Source organism: Vigna unguiculata, chromosome 1 (genome assembly GCF_037176805.1).
Source record: "Vigna unguiculata cultivar grain cowpea cultivar isolate G323 ecotype 2 chromosome 1, ASM3717680v1, whole genome shotgun sequence".
In the NCBI taxonomy this organism is placed as follows: domain Eukaryota; kingdom Viridiplantae; phylum Streptophyta; class Magnoliopsida; order Fabales; family Fabaceae; genus Vigna; species Vigna unguiculata.
This window is the reverse complement of record NC_140792.1, coordinates 47,858,875-47,881,443: the sequence shown is the minus strand read 5'-3', so window position 1 is coordinate 47,881,443 and position 22,569 is coordinate 47,858,875. Positions and strand designations below refer to the sequence as shown.

The following is a 22,569-nucleotide window of genomic DNA, read 5'->3' as shown; positions in this document are numbered from 1 at the left end:
AAACCATCCACTACGTCCTATTTTTGTTTTTGTTATCATATAGGCAAATTATCTCTTCGAGGTACAAATCAGATTGTTTTTTTTTTATTAAATCATATTTAAAACAAAAAATATATATTATTATTTGTTCACTAACTTAATTATTAAGTCTCACTCAATCAATTTTACAAATTTTTAAATTTTATATTAATTATATTTTTTTCTAGTAAAAAATATATATCTCACTTAAAGAAAATATATTAATTATATAAAATTAAACTTTTTAATTTAATTAATAATATTTTATTGTACAACAAAAATAAGAATACTCGTTGGTGTGTGAGACGATAGATTTATTACTAAATAAATAATAAATTAACTTATTAATTAATTAATCAAGGTTGACGTCTTGAAATATCTCTTACACGGGAAGAATAATACAATATTATTTTCTTTTATCTTTACAATTCTACGTTAATTCTAAAATATAATTTATACTCTAATTTACAATTTAATTATAATATTTTTCTTAATAATATAAATTATTTAAGATACTAATAGGTCTAATTTATAAAATAATTTTTATAATCAAATATATTATAATAACTAATTATTTTTTATTTCTAATATAAATTATTTAAGATACTTGAAAGATTTAATATACTTGTCAAAAATAAAACATTAATAATTAGATAAGTAAGATAAATGGTTTTTACACATTTTAACCTTCCAAAATCATAAAAGTGATAAATTCGATTAATATTTTTATAAGATTGATTTTAAAATTACGTGAACTTCATCCAAAAACTGTAAAATTATGATTAGAAAATCACATAAACAACATAGCAAATCTTTCAACAAGCATGGTGTTCCTGTGAGGATGATTTAAAGTACACCACCACATATGAATGTTCTGAGAGAAAAAACAATAAACAGTAGCTAGTGAGGCTTAATGACATGAGAGAGTGGGAGAGATAAGAGGAAAAGTGGAATACTGTGTCTGGGTCAACTATTGCCATTTTAAATTTAAATTATTATAATAATAAAATTAATAAAAATGAATTTTAATGAAATTGTTTAAATTTTTTTATCTTAATAATTAAATATAATATAAAATTGTTAACCCACAAAAAATTTTCTTATAAATGAGATCAGATAAATTATGTGATGATCTAGAAATATTCACAGCATATTCTATATCGAAATGAATGATGTATTGCTGTCTTCAGATGTGTATGCTTGAATTAAAGTTATATAATTTTAAAATATTTTTATTTTAGAATTTTTTTTTCTCAATTAATGCATCGAAACATATGATTTATAATTAAAATTCATAAAAAAAAACCTCTATAACTTTAAATGAAGCATATATATTTTCTGGAAAATAACGTGTTAAAAATATCTGAGCGGTCGTAGGTGCGTTGCCCGACTCTTATTTTTGAAAAATGTCTACTTTACAATTGTAATCATGTTGCTTATGTACTATTTTATTTTTAAGCTTAAATATATATTTAGTTCTTATTTTTATTGTTTTTATTTAATTTAGTCTTTATTTTTATTTTGTGTTCGATCAAATTTTTATTTTCGTTAAATTTAGGTTAATTTGATCCTTTTGAGTAAAAGTGTTTAAATAGTTAAACTTTTTTGAACAGTACATGTCACGTGTTAGTTCTTGATTTTTTTAATTTTCTTTATTTTTTAATTTTAAAATAATTGTCCACGTGTCAAGTCATAATTGTGCCGCGTGTCAGTTGCGACTATGTTATTTGTTTTGTTCAATGTAATCCATATATTCATTATTTTTGTTCAATTTAGTCCCAACTTTGGTTAAAATGAATCAATTTTATAATAAATTATAAAAATCAAACTAGATAGACAAATAAATGAGGAACAATAAATAAACAAGTGGAGATCTGCGTTCGTACAATATTTTAAAATTTTATTAATCAATCTGTGTGAGATGTACCTCTTATGTACCCGAATGTAATGACAAATTAACAAAAATCAACTTTATTGCTTGCACTCGGTGGTTGACTTGAAAAAAAAAATAGGTCAAATCAGATAGACAAATAAATGGAGAATAATAAATAAAGAAGTGAAGATCTACATATTATTTTTTGTACAATATTTTAAAATTTATTAATCAATATTTTTGAAATGTACGTCTTATGTACCCCGAATTTTATTATAAGTTACAACAAAATTAACCTTATTGCTTGCACTAGGTAGCTTGCTTGAAGAAAAGAAATAGGTCAAACCAGATAGACAAATAAGTGGGACATAATATACAAATAAATGGCAAGCAACATATCACTTTCTTACAATTTTTAAAAATTTACTAATAAATCTTTCTCTTATTGTCCAATGGGATGTACCCCTATGTACCCCAAATTTTATTATAAGTTACGAAAATCATCATCCCTTACTACTTGCACTATGTGACTGACATGAAAAAAAAAAGTCAAACCAGATAGGCAAATAAGAGGAGAATAATAAATAAATAAATAAGTGGAGAGCTGCATATTATTTTTCGTACAATATTTTAAAATTTATTAATCAATCTTTTTGGGATGTACATTTTATGTACACGATAAATTATAAAAATCAACCCTTTATCGCTTGCACTAGGTGCCTAGTTTGAAAAAACAAACAAGTCAAACCAGATAGACAAATAAATGGGGAATAATAAATAAATAAGTGAGAGCTGCATATTACTTTTCATATAGTATTTTAAAATTTATTAATCATTCTTTTAGGGATGTACCTCTTATGTATCCGAATTCTATGATAAATTACAAAAGTAAACCCTTATTATAGCTTACACTAGGTAACTGGCCAAACCAGATAGGCAAATAAATGGGGAACAATAAATGTGGATAGCTGCGTATTACTTTTCGTACAATATTTTAAAATTTATTAATCAGTCTTTTTGGGTTTGGGATGTACCTCTTATCTACCCCGAGTTTTATTATGAGTTACAAAAATATTAACCCTTATTACTTGCACGAGGTGGCTGGCTTAAAAAAAATAGTTTTTTTTTTCTTATCATCAAAGGGATGAACTTCTTATGTACCACTAATTTGATTATAAGTTACGAAAATCATCCCTTATTACTTACACTAGGGGACTGCCTTGAAGAAAAAAATAGGCAAAACCATATAGGCAAATAAATGTGGATAGTTGCGTATTACTTCTTCTCGTACAATATTTTAAAATTTATTAATCAGTCTTTTTGGGTTTGGGATGTACCTCTTATCTACCCCGAATTTTATTATGAGTTACAAAAATATTAACCCTTATTACTTGCACGAGGTGGCTGGCTTAAAAAAAATAGTTTTTTTTTTTCTTATCATCAAAGGGATGCACTTCTTATGTACCACCAATTTGATTATAAGTTACGAAAATCATCCCTTATTACTTGCACTAGGGGACTGCCTTGAAGAAAAAAATAGGCAAAACCATATAGGCAAATAAGTGAGGCATAATATACAAATAAATGGGAAACAACGTATCACTTTCATACAAATTTTAAAATTTACTAATAAATTTTTTTTATCATCGAATAGGATGTACCTCTTATGTACCCGAAATTTTATTATAAGTTACAAAAATTAACTTTTATTGCTTGAACTAGGTGGTGGCTGACTTAAAAAACAAAAGGCAAATAAGTGGGGAGCTGCGTATTACTTTTCGTAATTTTTTAAAATTTACTAATCAATCTTCTTTTATCATCCAATGGATGTACCTCTTATGTACCCCGAAATTAATTATATGTTACAAAAATCAACCATTGCTTGCACTAGGTGGTTGACTTGAAAAAAAAAAAAGTGGTACATAGTAAACAAATAAGTGGGGAGTTATGTATTACTTTTCGTTCAATTTTTTAAAACTTATTAATCCATATTTTGTTTTATCATCCCATGGAATGTACCTTATGTATCCCGAATTTTATTATAACTTAAAAAACTCAACCCTTATTGCTTGCACTACGTGGCCGGTTTGAAAAAAAAAGGCCAAACTAGATAGGCAAATAAATGGGGCACAAAGAACAAATATGTGGAGAGCTGCGTATTACTTTTTGTACAATTTTTTATAATTTATTAATCAATTTTTTTTATCATCAATGGGATGTACCTCTTATGTACCCGAATTTGATTATAAGTTAAAAAAATAAATCCTTATTGTTTGTACTAGTTGGCTAGCTTGAAAAGAAAAGTTTAAAATATATTTGGTTCCTATTTTTATTATTTTTATTCAATTTTGTTCTCATTTTCGTTCTGTATTCAATCAAGTCCTCATTTTCGTCAAATTTTAGTCAATTTGGTCATTTTTAGTAAAGATGTTTAAATTGATGTGATTAATAATTTTTTTTGTCATTAAAATCAATTGGTAACGAGAGATTTACTTGGAGTGAATTACAAAGATATAAAATAATAACATATAAATGGATATGTTATTATCGGTGTTGTCTCCACAAAAATATTATTGTATAAAAGAAAAATTAACTCCATCTTTTTTATGTAATAAGTTATTTATATAATAGTAGGAATGCTACAAATAAAATTGAAATAGAAGATTAAATTAAACTTATTACGGTTGTAATTATTCATTAATATTGTTCATGTGCAATGAATACTAAATGCTGTAATTTTTTTTATAGTGGTTATATAATAGAATTGGTTTTCTATAACAAATTAAAGACTATAAAACAATCATAAGTGAACAAGTAAATGAACATAGTATAACTATGTGTTAATAAACATGTGAAAATAAATATGCAAACATAAAAAACTATAAAATCAGAGCAAAGTCCTCATGACCTTAAAATGTTTTAAGGAGAACCACACATATATAATAATATTTTTAAACTAGTTGGTCATTAAAACATAAGTATAATTAAGCACTTTATATAATGCATAGATATCGCAAACATATATAGACTCTTTTAATTAATATATAGATATATTTGTCTAATATGTATAGTTAAATTTATTTAATTGATGCATAGACAAATTTGTGTAATATGTATAATTAGATATGTCTAATAAATATATAAAAATACTTGTTTAATATTTATTATTAAACTCATCTGATCAATGTATAAACATTCATTTCTAACATATATTGCAAGATTTCTCTAATCTTATTATCATTTTATAATTTGTTCGAATCCCTAGTTTCACTTAGATGGAAGCACAATTTCAAAGTCCCTAATGTAATATAGGAAAAGAATCCGAGTATCAATCCTAGAAGGTGACAAAAATTTTAAATGATTTGTTTGTACGGATTCGGTACTAGAAAACAGGTGCAAAGATGCGGAGGAATTATAGATGAATTAAAAATGCTTGCAAACTACTATTTCTAATGGAAGAACTATCCTAAAATGAGATATGAGAGATTAATATGCAAATACTTTATGTAAGGAGTTAATGCATGGTGAAATGCTATAGGAGTGGTTAGAAAATGAAAATAATCACTTAAAACTGTTAGAATGATGTAATGGAATATGTCTAGCAATGAGGAAAAACAATGCACATATGAAATATAATCATATTACTATTTTAAAAATCTCTGTACATGTATTGATATACAAATTAAGCCATACAAAAAGTACTCATATCGATATATAGAAATATATAATGCTCCAACACTTTGCAACCTAACTCTATGACAACGACAAGACAAAAACACCTACGCACCAAAATGTATTGGTAAAGCAACCAACACACCAAGTACAAGTAAATCCTCCATATTCCGGAAAAACTGTTTATACCAGGTTTCATTGGACACCAACTACAAAGGAACTAACTTATCTGTATTCTTGTCTTCGGTTACACCTTAACTAGTCAGAACTTTTTTCCTTTCCTACATTAATTTCCATATAATTCTTTCATCCATAGTCAATCTATCTGAATTAATTAAAAAGAAAATAGTTAGAAAAAAAATCATTTTAAATATTTATTATAATTATTTAAACTCGGATTCAATTAAATCAGTCTCATGCTAAATTTTTTATTTCGCATGTTAAAGTAAGAAACTTATTATTCTCTGATGTCACTCAGTAAAATGTGAAATCTCATTGCATATTTTATTTGGTGTGAAACTGAAGCAAGGCTTTTTGTTGCTCTATATAAGTTTCTTTGTAGCACCGAGTTCTGCAACTTCACAGCTCTTGAATTCACAGGTAAGTCTGATGAGAGTGTAGTAGTGAATCATTTTCGACGAGACAAAGTTCTCCCAAACACTTCAACATGGCTTCTTCAGCGATGGAAACCTGCAAATCAGAGGATTTGCACATGCAGGTGGACGTTGAGAAGAACGCAGAGGATGTAAGGTCTCAGTGGGTTCTTAACGCTCCTGAGCCCCCAAGTCCATGGCGTGTGGTTGCAGATTCTGTGAGGAAAACCATCTCTCACTATAAACAAAAGCTTTCCTCTCTCTCAGATCAACCCTGCACCACACTCCTCATGTCACTTCTGCAGCTTGTTTTTCCCATTCTTGCTTGGGGCAGAAACTACACTGCCACCAAGTTCAGGAAAGATCTTCTTGCAGGCCTCACTATTGCCAGTCTCTGTATTCCCCAGGTATAGCATCTTATTGTAATGAATTTATAATCAAGCTAACACTACTTGTAACTGTGTGGTGTTTTCAATTTTCATCATAGAGCATTGGATATGCAACCTTGGCACATCTTGATCCTCAATATGGACTTTGTAAGGCACTTCCATTTTTCTACCAATATCATTACAAGTTTTGAACATGTTGAGTCCTTACTAAAATCTGTGTAATAAAACCATGTAGATACAAGTGTGGTACCACCACTTGTGTATGCTGTGATGGGAAGTTCAAGAGAGATAGCAATTGGTCCTGTGGCAGTGGTTTCTTTGCTGTTATCCTCAATGATGGAGAAACTAGTAGACCCTGCTTCTGATCCAGTGGCTTATACGAAGCTAATTCTACTTGCTACTCTCTTGGCTGGGATCTTTCAAACATCCTTCGGACTCTTCAGGTGAAAATGAATGAGTAAAAGTGATTACAAAATGGGTGATTTGTTTATTAATTAAGAGTTTTGAAACACAGGCTGGGGTTCCTTGTGGATTTCCTATCCCATGCTTCAATAGTTGGATTTGTGGGAGGAGCAGCCATCGTGATAGGGCTTCAACAGTTGAAGGGACTCTTTGGAATCACCCATTTTACGACCAAAACCGACATAGTCTCTGTCATCAAAGCTGTCTGGGAAGCAGTTCATAATCCTGTAAACTACTTCCCCTGTCCCTTTGCTTTTGCTTTTTCTTTTTCTTTCTTTTCCCTATAAATTGGAGAGGCTGTGCCAAACCAACAATAATCCAATTCAACATTTTCATTATTCTTTTAAAATTGTATAATAAAAATGCATTATTCTTTTAAAAGCTGAATTTTATGAAAAAAAAAAATGTAACAACTGCTTATATACACAGGCTTAGGCCTCATTTTAAAATTTTAAAAATCACTCTCCATTCCTCCTGATTTTGTAAATAAAAACACTTATCCATATTCATCTGCATCCATTTATTAAAAAAATTAATAATAATAAATAATGCTCCTATTATAATTTCATCAGTCCAATGTTACAAATTAAAAATCAGAAACTAATTAAATATAGACAATGATATTACAATTTATATTGTTTAATTCTTAATTTTTACTCTCTAACGTGACTTAACGTGGTGAATGATTCATACTAAACTATACAAAAAAGTAAAAAATAAAAACAGAATCAAAGTATAATTTTTTTTCCATATAATTTGTTCATGCGTATACATATTGAATTGCAGTGGAATCCTCGAAATTTTATCCTTGGATGCTCGTTCTTGGTCTTCATCCTAACAACGAGATTTCTGGTGAGCAATAAATGGAATGAGCTTTCAATTCCCTCTTCCCTCTTTTTTGCATGATTTCGGTGGGGTTCTAGTTTGAACACTCTAATTAATTCCCCTGGCAGGGTAAAAAGAAGAAGAAACTGTTCTGGTTGGCATCAATTTCTCCTCTTGTATCAGTTATTTTGTCGACTCTATTTGTGTTTCTGACAAAAGCTGATAAAAATGGAGTAAAAATCGTGAAACATGTGAAAGGAGGATTAAACCCAATCTCCATCCATGAGTTAGACTTCAACAGCCCCTACATTGGTGAAGTCGCGAAAATTGCACTAGTGGTTGCTGTCGTTGCCCTTACCGTGAGTAACAAATAAATTATAATTATATATCAATTATAGTTTGGTTTTCTTATTTTCCATTTCATGTTGATACGACACAACCGGTACCTTACCCATTAATTATAGGAATCTATTGCTGTCGGGCGATCTTTTGCATCCATCAAAGGATACCAGCTTGATGGAAACAAGGAGATGATGTCAATAGGTCTCACAAACATCATAGGATCCTTCACCTCTTGCTACGTCGCAACTGGTACATAATTCTTATGGAAAATGAGTTTTTCTTGTTCTGTTCTTTAATAAAAAGGATGAAGTTTAAGCAAGATTAATTGTGGCAGGTTCGTTCTCCCGCACTGCTGTTAATTATGCAGCTGGGTGTGAGACTCTGGTGTCAAACATTGTGATGGCGATCACGGTGTTGGTATCGCTTCAGTTTCTGACGAAGCTCTTGTATTACACTCCTATAGCTATTCTTTCTTCTGTGATCCTTTCTGCTCTCCCAGGACTCATTGACGTCACTGAAGCTTACAAAATCTGGAAGGTTGATAAGATAGATTTTCTTGCTTGTGCTGGTGCCTTCTTCGGAGTTCTCTTTGCTTCTGTGGAGATTGGTCTTCTAGTGGCGGTAATCATTGCCACTCATCTCTTCTTTCTTCTCATTATCACCATCACTATATATAAAACAGTAAACATATTCAATAACTATGTAAACAAACACTTACATGTCTGCATCATAATTAACAAACAATTAGTCCAAATGAAACTATATTATGAAGATGTTGATTAAGTTCAAGTTTAATATACAGATTAAGTATCCATAAAACGATATGTCAGTTTTTGCTGATGCTATATCTTTGTTATAGTGGGTGTTACTAGTTTACAGCATGCCGAACTGTTTCTGTTTTAAGAACATCACATTATATGGCTAGTGGTGTAATGTAGTATTTTCATTGGGAGAGCTCTCAATTAAATTTCTTATTAGCATCATTTTGCCACCTTACTATGCGTTTAAAGTTTGAACTGTTTGTGCCACCTGAAATAATAAACTATATATGAATGACAAGAATAAATTCATATATATATATATATATATATAGGTTTGTGAAAGCACACCAAACTCAGATTTACTGTTGAACATTATGAAACGCAATAATATTTCAACAGCAAGCAATTCTTGAGTGGATATCTAAAAGCTTTTAAGTTACAACCTATATTTGTACTTTTTAAGAGTATGGTTTTTAGCAGAAAAAAGAAATTCTAGTATTCATAAAAATGAGTGACGGCATGGGACAAAACCTGACTTGTACATTATATAATAGGCAATCCCCACCACTTGACTGGACCCACATATTTTGCACTAAGAGTGATGCAGAATGGATGTGCACCGTTGAAAACTGCATATTCTCTTTGGTTGGAACATATTTATACCTTGAAAATTAAAGCCACCTAAAAAATTCTCTATATGGAATGATATTCCTTGCTAGGGTTGCAATCACATGACTGAGATCTCACATATACAAAATTTTCAACAAATCACTAACGCTTCAAGTTATTAGGTCAGATTGTTTCTTTCTTCTAAATGGCCTAAACAAGTACTAGTCCTTTTCTCTTGGAAGTGGCAATTAGATACAAAATTTCGTCGACAAATTATTGATTAAGGTGTTGTGTGGAAGAAAATAAAGAACCTCCACAGTTGCGAGACAAGACATTCAAAAGAAAAATAATGAAAGGAAAAATATTGCTAAGGCCCAATGGATAACAGTTTTTACTTTGTTTCTTTTACAATAGTTGATTGCATAAACTGTGTTCAATTTAAAATTTGGATTTTGTTTATCTGTAGGTGGTTATATCTTTTTCAAAGATCATTCTAATCTCAATTCGACCAGGCACAGAAACTCTTGGAAAACTTCCTGGCACTAACTTGTTCTGCGATGTGTATCAGTATCCGATGGCAGTTAAGATTCCAGGGGTTATGATAATAAGAGTCAAATCTGCGTTACTTTGCTTTGCAAATGCTAATTTCGTCAGAGAAAGGTATATGACATATATACAAAATGGGAAATGATCAATGTCAGAAACATGAGTAAAATTTTAATCTTCAAATCTTGTGTTTCAAGGATCATCAAATGGGTCTCTGAGGAAGAATCAGAAGATGACAAGGGAAATTCAAGAAGCACCATTCAACTCGTAATTCTTGACACCTCCAGTAAGCCTTTCTGACTCTAGTGATCTTTCTGAAAAAAAAGGAAAAGAAAATGAAATCAATTAAAATAAAAAATAAAAAAAGCGTTAACATCTCAGCAAATGAAAAAAGAAAGAAGTACAGACACATACATAATATGCATACAGTAATGATGGAAAAGGAAAATAGACAGAGACGTGCTAAAGTGATATTTTTGAAAATTCTACTCCGTTGACTTTTAATTTATAAATGGAAATAAAAACCTTTAAAAATGCAAATATTATTCAGTTTTGAAGTATGATTTTATTGAGTTTTCGAAATCTTATTATCTAAACTTTAAAAATAATAAATAACAAGGATTTATTTTAATTTGAACTCTACTTTATTAATTAAAACAATTATTTATTTATTTTTATTTCAGACCTGAACGTGATATTATTAATTTGCTTAAATTAATTGTACAAAAATAAATTCTTTAAAAATATATACTCCACTTAAGCATCTTAGAATATTTTGTGTTGTGATTAAAAGTTTTACAATCTCGTTTCTTTGATTGAATCGTGATGTTTTGTTGCTTTAGATTTGGTGAACATTGACACCTCTGGAATTGCTTCTCTGGAGGAACTGCATAAGAGTTTGTCTTCACATGGAAAACAGGTATAACTTCATTTCGTTTCAGACCTAAAAAATCAAAACCGATGATGATGATGAAGGGAAACTTTCACGGCCATTTTTGAGGTCTATTAATTGCATGATGAACACTATGAAAGTTTTAGTAGTTTTTAGATGTAGAAGAATGATGACGTAGTGGTTTTTGTGTTGTTCTCAGTTAGCCATTGCGAACCCTAGGTGGCAAGTGATACACAAGCTAAAGGTGTCCAACTTTGTCTCCAAATTCGGTGGCAGAGTATTTCTCACTGTTGAAGAAGCTGTTGGCTGCAAGAGCCACTGCTAAGACATATATGATTGCAGAGTATTATGTGTGGTAAAATAAAAAGGTTAAAAACAGTATCTGATATCCATTTCTCTCTGGAAAATCGCAACAGTGCTTATGAGTTTGCATGTATTTCTAGTCCCAACTATGTAAAAAATGGGGGCATTAGAATAAGTCATCTTGTAGTAATATCTTGTTGGAGATGATGCAAGTTTCTTCTAATTTGTGTGCTTAATAAAATTGCAGTTTGAAGTCGTGTCTAAAATGCTGCAAATACTTTTGCTCAGTGTTCCTTGAAGATTTTTTAGCTCAAAAACTACTGAATGTTAAACCCTAAATCCTAAAATGAATATTTTTATTAACACGAGAAAAAAATTATAAATGAATGAAATATTTGAACTGTATACAATAATCTAAAATATATGCAAAGGAAAATTCAAAACAAAAAAAATATTTTTTTTTTACTTTTTTTCTAAAAAAAAAAGAAAATTAAGACTCTCCTGCCTAATTTTGTTTTAGAAAAATTTAATCTCCAAGCACCAAACAACAAAACACAAAAAGAAAATGTGTACGAGCCCTGATGTTTTTCCTTAAATATGTTCGTTATGTCTTAATTCTCCTCTAGGGTATGTATACCAACATGATGGTTTATTTTTTTTATCAGCAAAAATAAATATAATTAAACTATATATTAATACATATAACCTGTTGAATTCAAACATCAAAGGACTTAGGATTGAATAAAAAACAAATCTTGTAAAAAATTATTACTTGAGTAGAGAAATCCTCAAGACATCTCTTTTGATTGACTCCTATTAGAGTGATATCTAAAGCTCCAAAAAGTTAATTTTATTATCAATGAAACATTTGTTGTGTTTGTCTCTTCTACATTATGTTCCAATGTCATTGCATCCATAATATAAAGTTCACAACTTTGAATGTATACTATGTTATTTAATTTTTATTTATAGTTTGTCATACAATATTGTTGGATCAAATATTTATTATTAAATCAAAAACATCAAAATATTTTGATTATGACTTAACCTACTCGTTCTTTATCACAGGATCATTGATATTTTTCACTACATAGACCTGAAAAAAAAAGTCATAGCCAAAAACTAAATAATCATACAATATCATCTTTTCTTAGAAACTCTTCAGTCTTATCCATTGCTGGTCTCTCTTTTTTTTTTTTCAAAAGACTAAAATAAAATTGTGAGAAAAGGCTAGATATGCGATAAGACATTTTAGATAATTGGTATAAACAACAAAAGCATATATTACTTCAAACATATATATATATATATATATATATATATATATATATATATATATATATATATATATATAACTAATACAATATAAAGTGATAATACCTCACACATGGCTTGGGAATTGTATTTCCTAGAACTGTCAAAATGGATTAGAACCTGCGAGTCAATCCGACTCACCACAGATTTGGGTCGGGTTGAGTTAAAAACTTTTTACAAATTTTAATACGGGTTAATTTTTGACCCGGTTCATCTAGAACTCGACTCATCCGGGTTGAACCCGTGGTGAGCCAGGTTGTCTCACCAACCCTCAGATAAAAGGGTCACACAAGTTTTTTTTTTTTTATTAAGTTGGACTTTACGTTTGGGTCATGTTAGGTTGTTTTTTTTTAGTCAACACATAAATAATTTGTATTTTTTTTATTTTGGTTTGTATTTGGATTGTATTAAAGTTTATTTAGATTTTAATTAAAATTATAATTTCATTTTGATTGAAAAAAAATAAAAATTGTATTTTTTTATAATTAACTGAACCTGTGAGCCAACCCGTTTAACCCGCTAATCCGTGGTGAGTCGGGCTGGGTTCAAATTTTTTTTGCTCGCTAAAAAGTAAGGCAGGTTAGGTTGACTCGCTAAATCATCAATCCATAATGGGTTGAACCGGGTCAAACCGAATTACCCATTTTAACAGCTCTAGTATTTTCCATTATAGACCTATACTACATAAAAGAATTTTAAATTTCGATAGACGTAAGAGGTTAATACCATGGAAGCCCAAATTCCAAATGCAATTAAGAAATCATGGTAAACGTTACAAATATATTTTTATAAAACTATAAAAAGTAAAACAGACGATAGGGGGGTGTCATACTATTTTTAAATTTTTAACCACAATTAATTACAAAAATAGTGTGGGTGCAAAGTTTTGATATTAAAATACCCATATGCTTTCTGAGTTACATGGGAATAGTTATTTTTTTAGTTTAGGGCTTTTTGCAGAGTTGAAAAGTAGATAAAAATAAGTTAAGTTTAGTGGTTGATGTTCTTAGACCGTAAGAAGGGTAGGTTCATAGAAGTAAGATCATCACTCACACTAAATCTTCTGAGGCACTAACTTTAAGCACAACTTCACGTTTCCAAACTCTACATTTTTCGAACTTGTTATTGTACATCTCTAAAATCTTGTCCAGATTCAATCTATATAGATACTGTTCTCTTCTTTTTCTCACTCATTCTTTATTTTTTAGGTATAACTTTACTAAAGATGTTGACACTTTTCTTAGAAATGTCCAATGCAAAGTGTTATAAAACAATTCTATCAAAATTTTCTGAGATAACATATATGAGAACATCTTAAATATAACAGTTTTTTAGATAAAATTTATATTTTAAAAATGACAAGCTTAATTGTACAATTATATAAATAAAAAATTACGAATATACGTAGAAAAGGTTATCTTTAGAATGAAATTCATAAAAAAGATGCAGTAAAATTACAAATAAAAGTGATGTAATAAAATCCTTTGAAAATAAAATGACACCTAATATAAAGATCTGTAAGATATTTATATTAGAGATTCTCTTAAATAGCTTTTGCTAATACAACAACAAAATTTTCAAGTTACTTTCTAAAAATAAAATTTTCAACAAAATTTTCACCATTAGGTTATTTTTTAAAGTAGCAATCGAAATACTTGTTAGCTTGAAAATTTTCAGAGTATGGTTTTATTTGGAGACATATAATTTGGTTTTGTTTAAGAGGATGTAGCACACGGGCTTTATAAGAAGCCCTTTTCTCTTTTGATATTTCTTTTTGCACCTGTACATTTTCCTTCTACACTCTTACATATGAAAATTTCAACTTCCATATTATAAACATCTGAAGATTTTTTTTATAAAAAAAAAAAATTGATTTCTGGATTACATAATTTATAACACTTTCTTCCTCAAAACAATTCTTGACACAACACATTGACAAGGGTGGTGGTGACGAAATAACGCCAAGAGATGGCATATGAAAATTATGGGGGTGCAGAGATAAATGGTCTTCTCTTTAAGGGATTTAAATGGGCTCTATTAATAATGCCCACAAATCCATGATGATTAATCAAACCCTCCCATTTTAAAAGTATTTAATTTTATTATTTTTTTTATAGCAAAAATTATTATATGGTGACAATCTTTTACTGTGTCAAAATTAATAGAAGAACTAAATTCAGATAATGTGATAATAATTGTAAAGTTCATATATAAAATGAATAAATTTACACACTTTTCTTTTTACTAATTAATCAATTTTTAAAATATAAGAACCAAAACCAAAAATTAATAAAAAAAATAGATCAAAAATATATTTAACCCATAAATCAATAATCATTGACTTTTGATTTATATATTTTATTTTTCTAAAGAAAATAACTTTGACTTTGTTCATTATAAGGATAACAAAGGAAAAGCTAGATTTCCAACCCTACTACACTATTATTTTCATAAAACAACTGAACATGCCTTATATTTTCCAAGATATCTATTATATACAATCAGTCTTTCATAACAGTAACTTACAAAGTATTATGAGAATATGGTAAGAGAATGTAACATTACTCATCTTCTGAATAAACACATTACCCATTGCAAATAAAAAATAGAAGACAGAAGAAAAGTAGTGTGATTAAAGAAGCGCAGCAGAGCGTAGAAGGATAAGCGCTTTCTCAATTCTCTCTACTGCTGTCTTTAAAACAGTAAGGGATTGGGCATAAGAAATGCGGATGCAACTATCATCTCCAAATGCACTTCCCGGAACCAGTGCCACCTGTTGTAAATCAAAACATCAAAACACATCATCAATCATGTCATGCTTTATTCAAAACAAACACCTTAAAGAGATACTTTAGTCTTCTATAGAATGTGCATGCATATAAGAAATTTGTATAGAATCTCAAAAGGTCATTTAAATGAATATACTGTTGTATAAACATATGGGTAGTTGAAGAAATGCTTTGAGATTAAGAGTTCATTAATAGTATTTTGATAGTAATTGAGTAGGATTATTTATTGTGTTTTAGTATTAGTTATATTTAATGTATGTGATTGAAAGGTTTATAAAAGAACCATGTAGTGCTCATTGTAAAACATAATAAGTTTTAATATAGAGAGTATTTATACAGAAAGACTTGTTTGTTAACATATACCAGGCCCTTGTCCAACAGGTATCGACAGAAGGAGTCAGAATTCTCGATTAAGCCAAACCCTTCAGCTTCTCTTCCATAATAAGAGCTGAATTCAATGAACAGATAAAATGCTCCCTGAAATTGAAAAAAAAAAAAAATAGAACACTTTTTAATAGAAGGAATTGGAGCTAAAAACTGGGCAAAGGAGGGTCAAGCAACATGGTAATAAGTTCACACCTGTGGTTCAGATATTTTCACACCATCCATTTTTGAAAAGCTTTCAACCAAGAAATCCCTTCTTTCCCTGAAGGCTTTCACCATGGTAGAAACAGCCTCTCCACCTGCATAGCCTAGTCCTAATGCAGCAACACCAGCTTTCTGAGATACACTGCTTGCCCCTGATGTGAACTGTATTCAACGAAATGTGTTTGATATCAGAAGCCAGTTAAGAGTTGGTCAAAGTAGAATGGTTAAAAATATCAGTTAGTTAGTTACTAAGACATAGAAAGTTTGATTTTGAGTTGTGCATAATTCACAAAAAGTGAAATGAAAATGCAGCCTACCTGACTTTGAATCTTTCCACAGGCTGCAACAAAGTGTTTTGGACCAGCAATATACCCAAGACGCCACCCAGTCATGGCAAATGTCTACAACAACGGTTGAAAAGCATTATAATTCAGACCTCAGGCTTTTACATTTATCATAATTTACAGACATTCTAACAAACACATAATTTGCATGGAGCAGAAACAAAAAACAGGCGATTAAGAACACAAGCATCAACATGCCCGACAGAAAATTTATACCAATCAGAAACTATACTTTATCCGTAAGAGCATATATCACCATAGACCAACCTTGGAAAACCCATTCACGGTTAGTGTTCTGTCCCACATTCCAGTTAAAGATGCAAAGCTTGTGTGAGTTGCAGGTGCATAAATTATGTGTTCATAAACTTCATCAGAGAGAACCTGTTTAAAACAGCCGTAGAGATCTTGAAATGAACTATCATTGAGGAAAAGTGGAAAACACATTCAAGCGTAATGGGTGCTTGTTTGTACCAGAAGCCTGGGGTGCTTTGCTACAATTTGGGCTATCTCTTCAAGTAGTTTCTTAGAGTAGACAGATCCTGTTGGATTACACGGTGAACAAAGAATAAGTAGCCTTGATCTTTCTGTAAGATTGGCTTCAAGCAGTTTCGGATCCAAAAGAAAGTTATTAGATATTTGGGTTGGAATAATCACAGGATTTGCATCTGCTAGTCTTGCCATTTCTGGATAACTCACATAGAATGGACCTGGAATGATAACCTGAAACATTCGCAGCACAAGAAGGTAAATAAATAGAAACCTCCACACCATGCAAAAGGATAAATAACCAGAATCAATTCTGCTAATAATCACCAAAACGCAAACTAAGCAATCATAGATGCTCATGGTAGAGTATAAGGCGTTTCCTACCTCATCTCCTGGGGAACAAAGTGCAAGCACCGCTTGAACAACACTCTGTTTCGCTCCATTGCTGACCAAAATCTCATCTGGGGTATATGTAATACCATTCTCCTCTACAGAAACAGTCATGTAACATTGTTCAAACTCCTAATCTCGCATAATGATAATAATAATAATAATGAGAAATATACTCGTTAAGCATCTAAATTCTGAAGTAACCTTTTAGCTTGTGACATATTGCTTGGCGTAATTCTAAGGTTCCGGCATTAGGAGTATATCTAGTGTGACCGTCACGAATTGCATTCATCCCAGCCTATATCATCTTTATTCATGTCAGGTCATGATCATGAATTCATGATACAATACACAGAGAAAAGGGACAAAAGAAACAAGAACAAGAACATTTATTGCTAACTTTTACAAACAAATGGAAATTTACACAGAACTCGCCTCAGCTATAACAGTGGGTGTGTCAAAGTCAGGTTCTCCAGCCGCTAAGCGAATAACGGGAACTCCGGCTTGTAAAAGAGCAGTGGCATGATCACTTATGGCCACAGTTTTGGAAGGCTTCACAGCATTAACTCTGTGGCTCAAAGAGACATCAACTTCTACGTCATCAAAATCACTCTTATTTTTTGCCTTTACCACTACCACCCTTTTCTTCAGCTCCACGTGATTTCCTTTCTGCATGGTTCTACAGAGCCAATAAAACCATTAATTAGCAACAACAATAAAGTGAATATCTGAAGTGGAATGGCACAAGAGAATCGAGGTAACCTGAAAGGAAGTGTGGATGGAGATGGAAAAAAGCAACGAGAAACGGAATAGTCATCTCCAAACGTGATTGTGGAGATGGCAGCGTTATGTAGTGCATTGGCCATGGGAAATGATAAGAAGCTCTCTACGCAAATGCAACGTTGAAACGCCAAGACAAGAAGGGAAGTGCATTATATACAAGTAGAAGGGGGTAGAGGAATATGTGAAGATGGAGTTGGTGGAATCTCTTTTTCTTCACATCTTCCTCTACCACTTCTGCCAGCTTTTTGTTTGTGTTGGTCAAATATGTACAATTCAACTTCACCAACCTAGACCGACAACGTTAAAATTTTCTATTCATATAAGTGTTTTGTAATGTAAATGATTGTTTGACATCTTCTAAGAATTGCTCTCACTTAACAATTCATTTTAATAATATAATAGTATTGTTGTAAAAAGTCACACTTTTTTAAAGAAGTTTACATGTTTCAGAAGAAAAAAACTCAGGATGGAGAAATTGTTGATTTCTATTGTTCTCCTTCTGGGCTTAAGAGAAGAACAGAATTAAGTTGGAAGTGAGTGACGCTGTTTCAAAATAATGTCTAGCAAAAGAATGTTTTATAACTTGACACAAAAAGTATACTTGAGCGAATAGTTAGAGAATGGCAGGTAGAGATGAGATTCAGATACGATGATTGTGATCAACGATAATAATTTTACATCACCCAGAAAATCAATATTCAAGATTTTCGTCATTACTTCACTTTGTAATTTCTAGCAGAAAGAAACAAGAAAAAAAAGAGTAACAACCTCATGTACAACACAGGAATCAACCAGGACCCATTATTCTCCTAAATTAATCTCAAACTTTCTGTAAATCTTTTGTTTAGAAATAAATGAAAAACTGAATGTATTTTTAAGAGCTTAGAGAGATGAGTGCATTCTTAATTCTGTCCACTGCTGTGCTTAAAGTAGAAAGGGATTCTGCAAAAGAGATGCGGATGCAAGAATCATCTCCAAATGCACTCCCTGGAACCAAAGCAACCTGTAATGAGTCAAAACATTAAGTTACGACTTAGGCCATTATTATGTGTATTAAGTTTGAACTTAATACGCTTAGTGTATCAGTAAAATCTTGAAGACCATTAAATGAGAATACCTGGCCCTTTTCCAGCAGATAGCGACAGAGGGAGTCAGAATTTTCGATTAAACCGAACCCTTCAGCTTGTCTTCCATAATAAGAGCTCAAATCAATGAATACATAGAATCCCCCCTGAAAGTGAAAAGAATAATACATTTTTCAAGGAAAGGAGAAACTAACAATAGAGAGGATGATAATCAAACACCTTTCACACCTGTGGTTCACATATTCTCGCTCCATCCATGTCTCGAAAGCTTTCAACCAAGAAATCCCTTCTTTCCCTGTAAGCTTTTACCATGGTAGAAACAGCTTCTCCTCCTGCATAGCCTAATCCTAATGCAGCAACTGCAGCTTTCTGAGATATACTACTTGCTCCTGAAGTAAACTGTGCTCCATAAAATGTGTTACATATCCCCAAAACTTAGTTAGAAAAGGAAAAAGGATAAACAGGGGAACAGGGTAGAAGAGTAGGGACTTTGACTTGGATCATTTGAGAGTACTAAACAGCAACTTTCATTGTTCTGTACAATTTCATTAAAACATATAATATTTTTTTATTTTCTCATTGAATATCTGTTAGATGTCTTGGAGCAAAAGGAAATCAAGAAAAGTTTCATATTTGGTTGTACATAATTCATCAAATGGAAATGAAAAATACAGCATGCATGCCTGGCTTTGAATCTTTCCACATGCTGCAACAAAATGTTTTGGACCAGCAATATACCCAAGCCGCCAACCAGTCATTGCAAATGTCTACAATAAGACAGTTGGAAAGCATCATAATTCAGATCTGAAGCATTCTACATTGTCATAATCTACGAACATTCAAATAATACAGAATTTGCACCGAGTAGAAAACGAAAACAAGGGATGAACAACACAAACAACAACATGCTCAAAAGAAAATCTATAGTAATTAGAATTTACACTCCATCAGTAAGAGCACATATCATCACTGAAAAACCTTGGAAAGTCCATTCACAGTTAGAGTCCTGTCCCGCATTCCAGGTAAAGATGCAAAGCTTGTATGAGTTGCCGGTGCATAAATTATGTGCTCATAATTTTCATCAGAAAGAACCTGAATACAACAGCCATAGAGATCTGTAAGGAGCTATAGTTGAGGAGAAAACATTCAAGTATCATGGATGGATGTCTGCACCAGAAGCCTGGGGTGCTTTGCTACAATTTGGGCTATCTCTTCAAGTAATTTCTCAGGATAGACAGACCCTGTTGGGTTACACGGTGAACAAAGAATAAGCAATCTGGATCTTTCTGTAAGGTTGTCTTCTAGCAGTTTCGGGTCCAAAAGAAAATCATTCAGTATGTGGGTTGGAAGAATCACTGGTGTTGCATGAGCCAGTCGTGCCATTTCTGGGTAACTCACATAGAATGGAGCTGGAATAATAACCTGAAACATTCTTCACAACACAAGGTGAATGAAAGCCTCCACAGTTTGCAAAAGGATAACATATATGTAAGTCTTCTAAAACCACAATAGAAGCAATTTTATAAATGGAAACACGTGCACAAAATGGACAGATTTTAATTTTCATAATGGTGAGAAAAAGGTTTGCGGGACCTGGAATATATGACAATCATATCGAGTTAGAAAAACGGAGAAATACAACATGGAAGATAAAAATATTCTAGAATAAGGAAATGAATGTCTAGTTGCAGAATAAGTTGAACAAAAGAAGCCATGTCAATAAGTTCAGACTTATTACAGAATGATATTAACACAAGTTGCAAATATGCTCACAATATAAGAATAAGTCCTCAAAAGAAGAGCACTTCTGAAGCTTCGTATGCTGTTTAAGTCAATTTTGTTCCCATATTTTAAATGCATTAGACAATTTTCTTTGACTCTAAAATGACTCAGTAGCATAACCAATTCTATATGTTTGTGGTAAGTATATAGCTGTTTCAAACCTCGTCTCCTGGGGAACAAACTGCGAGCACTGCTTGAACAATACTTTGCTTGGCTCCATTACTGACAACAATCTGATCAGGAGAATGTATAATTCCATTCTCTTCTGCAGAAACAGTTCTGTCACATTGTCAAACTTCCAACCTCACCCAATATAATCATAAATAAAACACACAAACACGCAAATATCTGAATTCTGAAGTAACCTTTTAGCTTGTGACATATTGCTTGGCGCAATTCTAACGTGCCAGCATTGGGGGTATATCTGGTATAACCGTCACGAATTGCATTCATCCCAGCCTATCATTCCCATACATCTCATCTCATGATCATGAATTTACAACACATACAAAAAGAGAAAAGGGACAAAAACCGAAGAAGAATAAACACTTATATTATCAACTTAACAGAGTGAAATTTACAGAGAAATCACCTCAGCTATCACAGCAGGAGTGTCAAAATCAGATTCTCCAAAAAACAAGCGAATAACAGGAACTCCAGATTGTGAAAGAGCAGTGGCGTGATCACATATGGCTAGAGTTTTGGAAAGTTTCACAGCATCAACTCTGTGACTTAAAGAAATATCAACGCCCGAGTCATCAAAATCGCTATTAGACTTTGCCTTAATCGGCACAGCCATTCTTTTCAACTCAATGTGTTTTCCTTTATGCATGGCTCTACAAAGGCAATAAAAGCATTAGCAACAGGCGATGCTGAAGAATAACGACTCAAGGATATTGAAGTAACCTAAGAGTGGATAGGGATGGAAAACCACAAGTCATGGCAGCGTTATGAAGCGCATTAGCCATGGAAATCATAAGTGCAGTTGGATAGGTAAATGAGAAGAATCTACGCAACGTTCAAACACCAAGTAAAGAATGAAAGTATTTAAGTAAGAAGAGGCAGAGGAAAGGAAAATGGGGTTAGAGAAATAGAGTTGACTTAACTTAGTGCATTAAGAAGCAGAGCTCAGAGAAGCATGTCTTTTTTCTTCAAGTCCTTGTCTGTATACTTAAGAAAATACTTTCTTGTTTATGTAGGTTGACAATATCTATTTCAACCTCATCAACAGATAGGGAAAACCTCAAAATATAAATAAATTGTAGTAGGTGGCAGGGTTTTTTTTAAGGAAAAAGTCGGTGAACGATAATATTACTTATTTTAAAAAAATCACTTCTTTAAAAGAAAAGTTTTTTTCTTTTGAAAGATAGATAATCTCAGAATGTGCCTATCTGCCTAATAAATAAGAAGTATCCACTCAGCGTGCAAATATTGTTGATTTCTTATGTTCTCGTTTCTAGCTTGAGAAGAACAGTAACTATTTCGAAACAAATGACTGTTTTAATCTATGGGTCATGTTTAGTTCGAAATCACTTGGTGAAGGAAAAGTACAATAGTTATTTTCTTTTTCCTAGTACAACCATACTTCAATTACTAGTTTGATAATAGCGGGTTGAGAGATATGAGATTCAGATACACTGGAGGATCATAATTTTTTATCAACCAGAAATCCAAGATTCAGGATTCTTGATCAATTCAATGACAATCAAACCGAATTCAGCAC

The 22,569-nt window shown here is 31.5% G+C and overlaps 3 protein-coding genes across 3 annotated transcripts; 1 reads left to right on the top strand and 2 right to left on the bottom strand.

Moving 5' to 3' along the window:
* The first annotated feature begins 6,126 nt into the window (after positions 1–6,126).
* On the top strand, positions 6,127–11,572 carry LOC114194873 (sulfate transporter 2.1). The gene is made up of 12 exons (XM_028085281.2): positions 6,127–6,563; positions 6,644–6,692; positions 6,781–6,988; positions 7,060–7,234; positions 7,794–7,859; positions 7,961–8,191; positions 8,297–8,423; positions 8,509–8,795; positions 10,011–10,204; positions 10,288–10,376; positions 10,933–11,009; positions 11,182–11,572. The coding sequence occupies exons 1-12, from the start codon at positions 6,231–6,233 to the stop codon at positions 11,305–11,307; spliced, it is 1,962 nt and encodes a 653-aa protein (XP_027941082.1). The 5' UTR covers positions 6,127–6,230; the 3' UTR covers positions 11,308–11,572.
* A 3,341-nt stretch (positions 11,573–14,913) lies between these two features.
* Positions 14,914–18,454, bottom strand: LOC114194136 (bifunctional aspartate aminotransferase and glutamate/aspartate-prephenate aminotransferase-like). The gene is made up of 10 exons (XM_028084214.2): positions 17,959–18,454; positions 17,632–17,875; positions 17,401–17,494; positions 17,191–17,294; positions 16,792–17,040; positions 16,588–16,701; positions 16,294–16,377; positions 15,968–16,138; positions 15,752–15,865; positions 14,914–15,372 (listed from the first exon to the last, which is right to left on the bottom strand). Exons 1-10 carry the CDS (start codon positions 18,060–18,062, stop codon positions 15,232–15,234), a joined length of 1,419 nt encoding a protein of 472 aa, XP_027940015.1. The 5' UTR covers positions 18,063–18,454; the 3' UTR covers positions 14,914–15,231.
* Positions 18,455–18,592: 138 nt separating this feature from the next.
* On the bottom strand, positions 18,593–22,020 carry LOC114194144 (bifunctional aspartate aminotransferase and glutamate/aspartate-prephenate aminotransferase-like). Its single transcript, XM_028084227.2, has 10 exons — positions 21,753–22,020; positions 21,439–21,682; positions 21,212–21,305; positions 21,008–21,111; positions 20,238–20,486; positions 20,043–20,156; positions 19,748–19,831; positions 19,293–19,463; positions 19,097–19,210; positions 18,593–18,982 (listed from the first exon to the last, which is right to left on the bottom strand). The coding sequence occupies exons 1-10, from the start codon at positions 21,821–21,823 to the stop codon at positions 18,854–18,856; spliced, it is 1,374 nt and encodes a 457-aa protein (XP_027940028.1). The 5' UTR covers positions 21,824–22,020; the 3' UTR covers positions 18,593–18,853.
* Positions 22,021–22,569: the final 549 nt, after the last annotated feature.

Excerpts from the sequence above, each read along its gene's own strand:
- LOC114194873 (XM_028085281.2), top strand. The coding sequence starts at position 6,231 with ATGGCTTCTTCAGCGATGGAAACCTGCAAATCAGAGGATTTGCACATG. Across the intron at positions 6,564-6,643 it reads CCAGTCTCTGTATTCCCCAG|AGCATTGGATATGCAACCTT; the intron begins GTATAGCATCTT and ends TTTTCATCATAG. Across the intron at positions 10,377-10,932 it reads CGTAATTCTTGACACCTCCA|ATTTGGTGAACATTGACACC; the intron begins GTAAGCCTTTCT and ends TTGTTGCTTTAG.
- LOC114194136 (XM_028084214.2), bottom strand. The coding sequence starts at position 18,062 with ATGGCCAATGCACTACATAACGCTGCCATCTCCACAATCACGTTTGGA. Across the intron at positions 17,295-17,400 it reads AATATGTCACAAGCTAAAAG|AGGAGAATGGTATTACATAT; the intron begins GTTACTTCAGAA and ends CTGTTTCTGTAG. Across the intron at positions 16,378-16,587 it reads CCGTGAATGGGTTTTCCAAG|ACATTTGCCATGACTGGGTG; the intron begins GTTGGTCTATGG and ends CCGTTGTTGTAG.
- LOC114194144 (XM_028084227.2), bottom strand. The coding sequence starts at position 21,823 with ATGATTTCCATGGCTAATGCGCTTCATAACGCTGCCATGACTTGTGGT. Across the intron at positions 20,157-20,237 it reads CAAAGCACCCCAGGCTTCTG|GTTCTTTCTGATGAAAATTA; the intron begins GTGCAGACATCC and ends TGTTGTATTCAG. Across the intron at positions 19,464-19,747 it reads GTGGAAAGATTCAAAGCCAG|TTTACTTCAGGAGCAAGTAG; the intron begins GCATGCATGCTG and ends TATGGAGCACAG.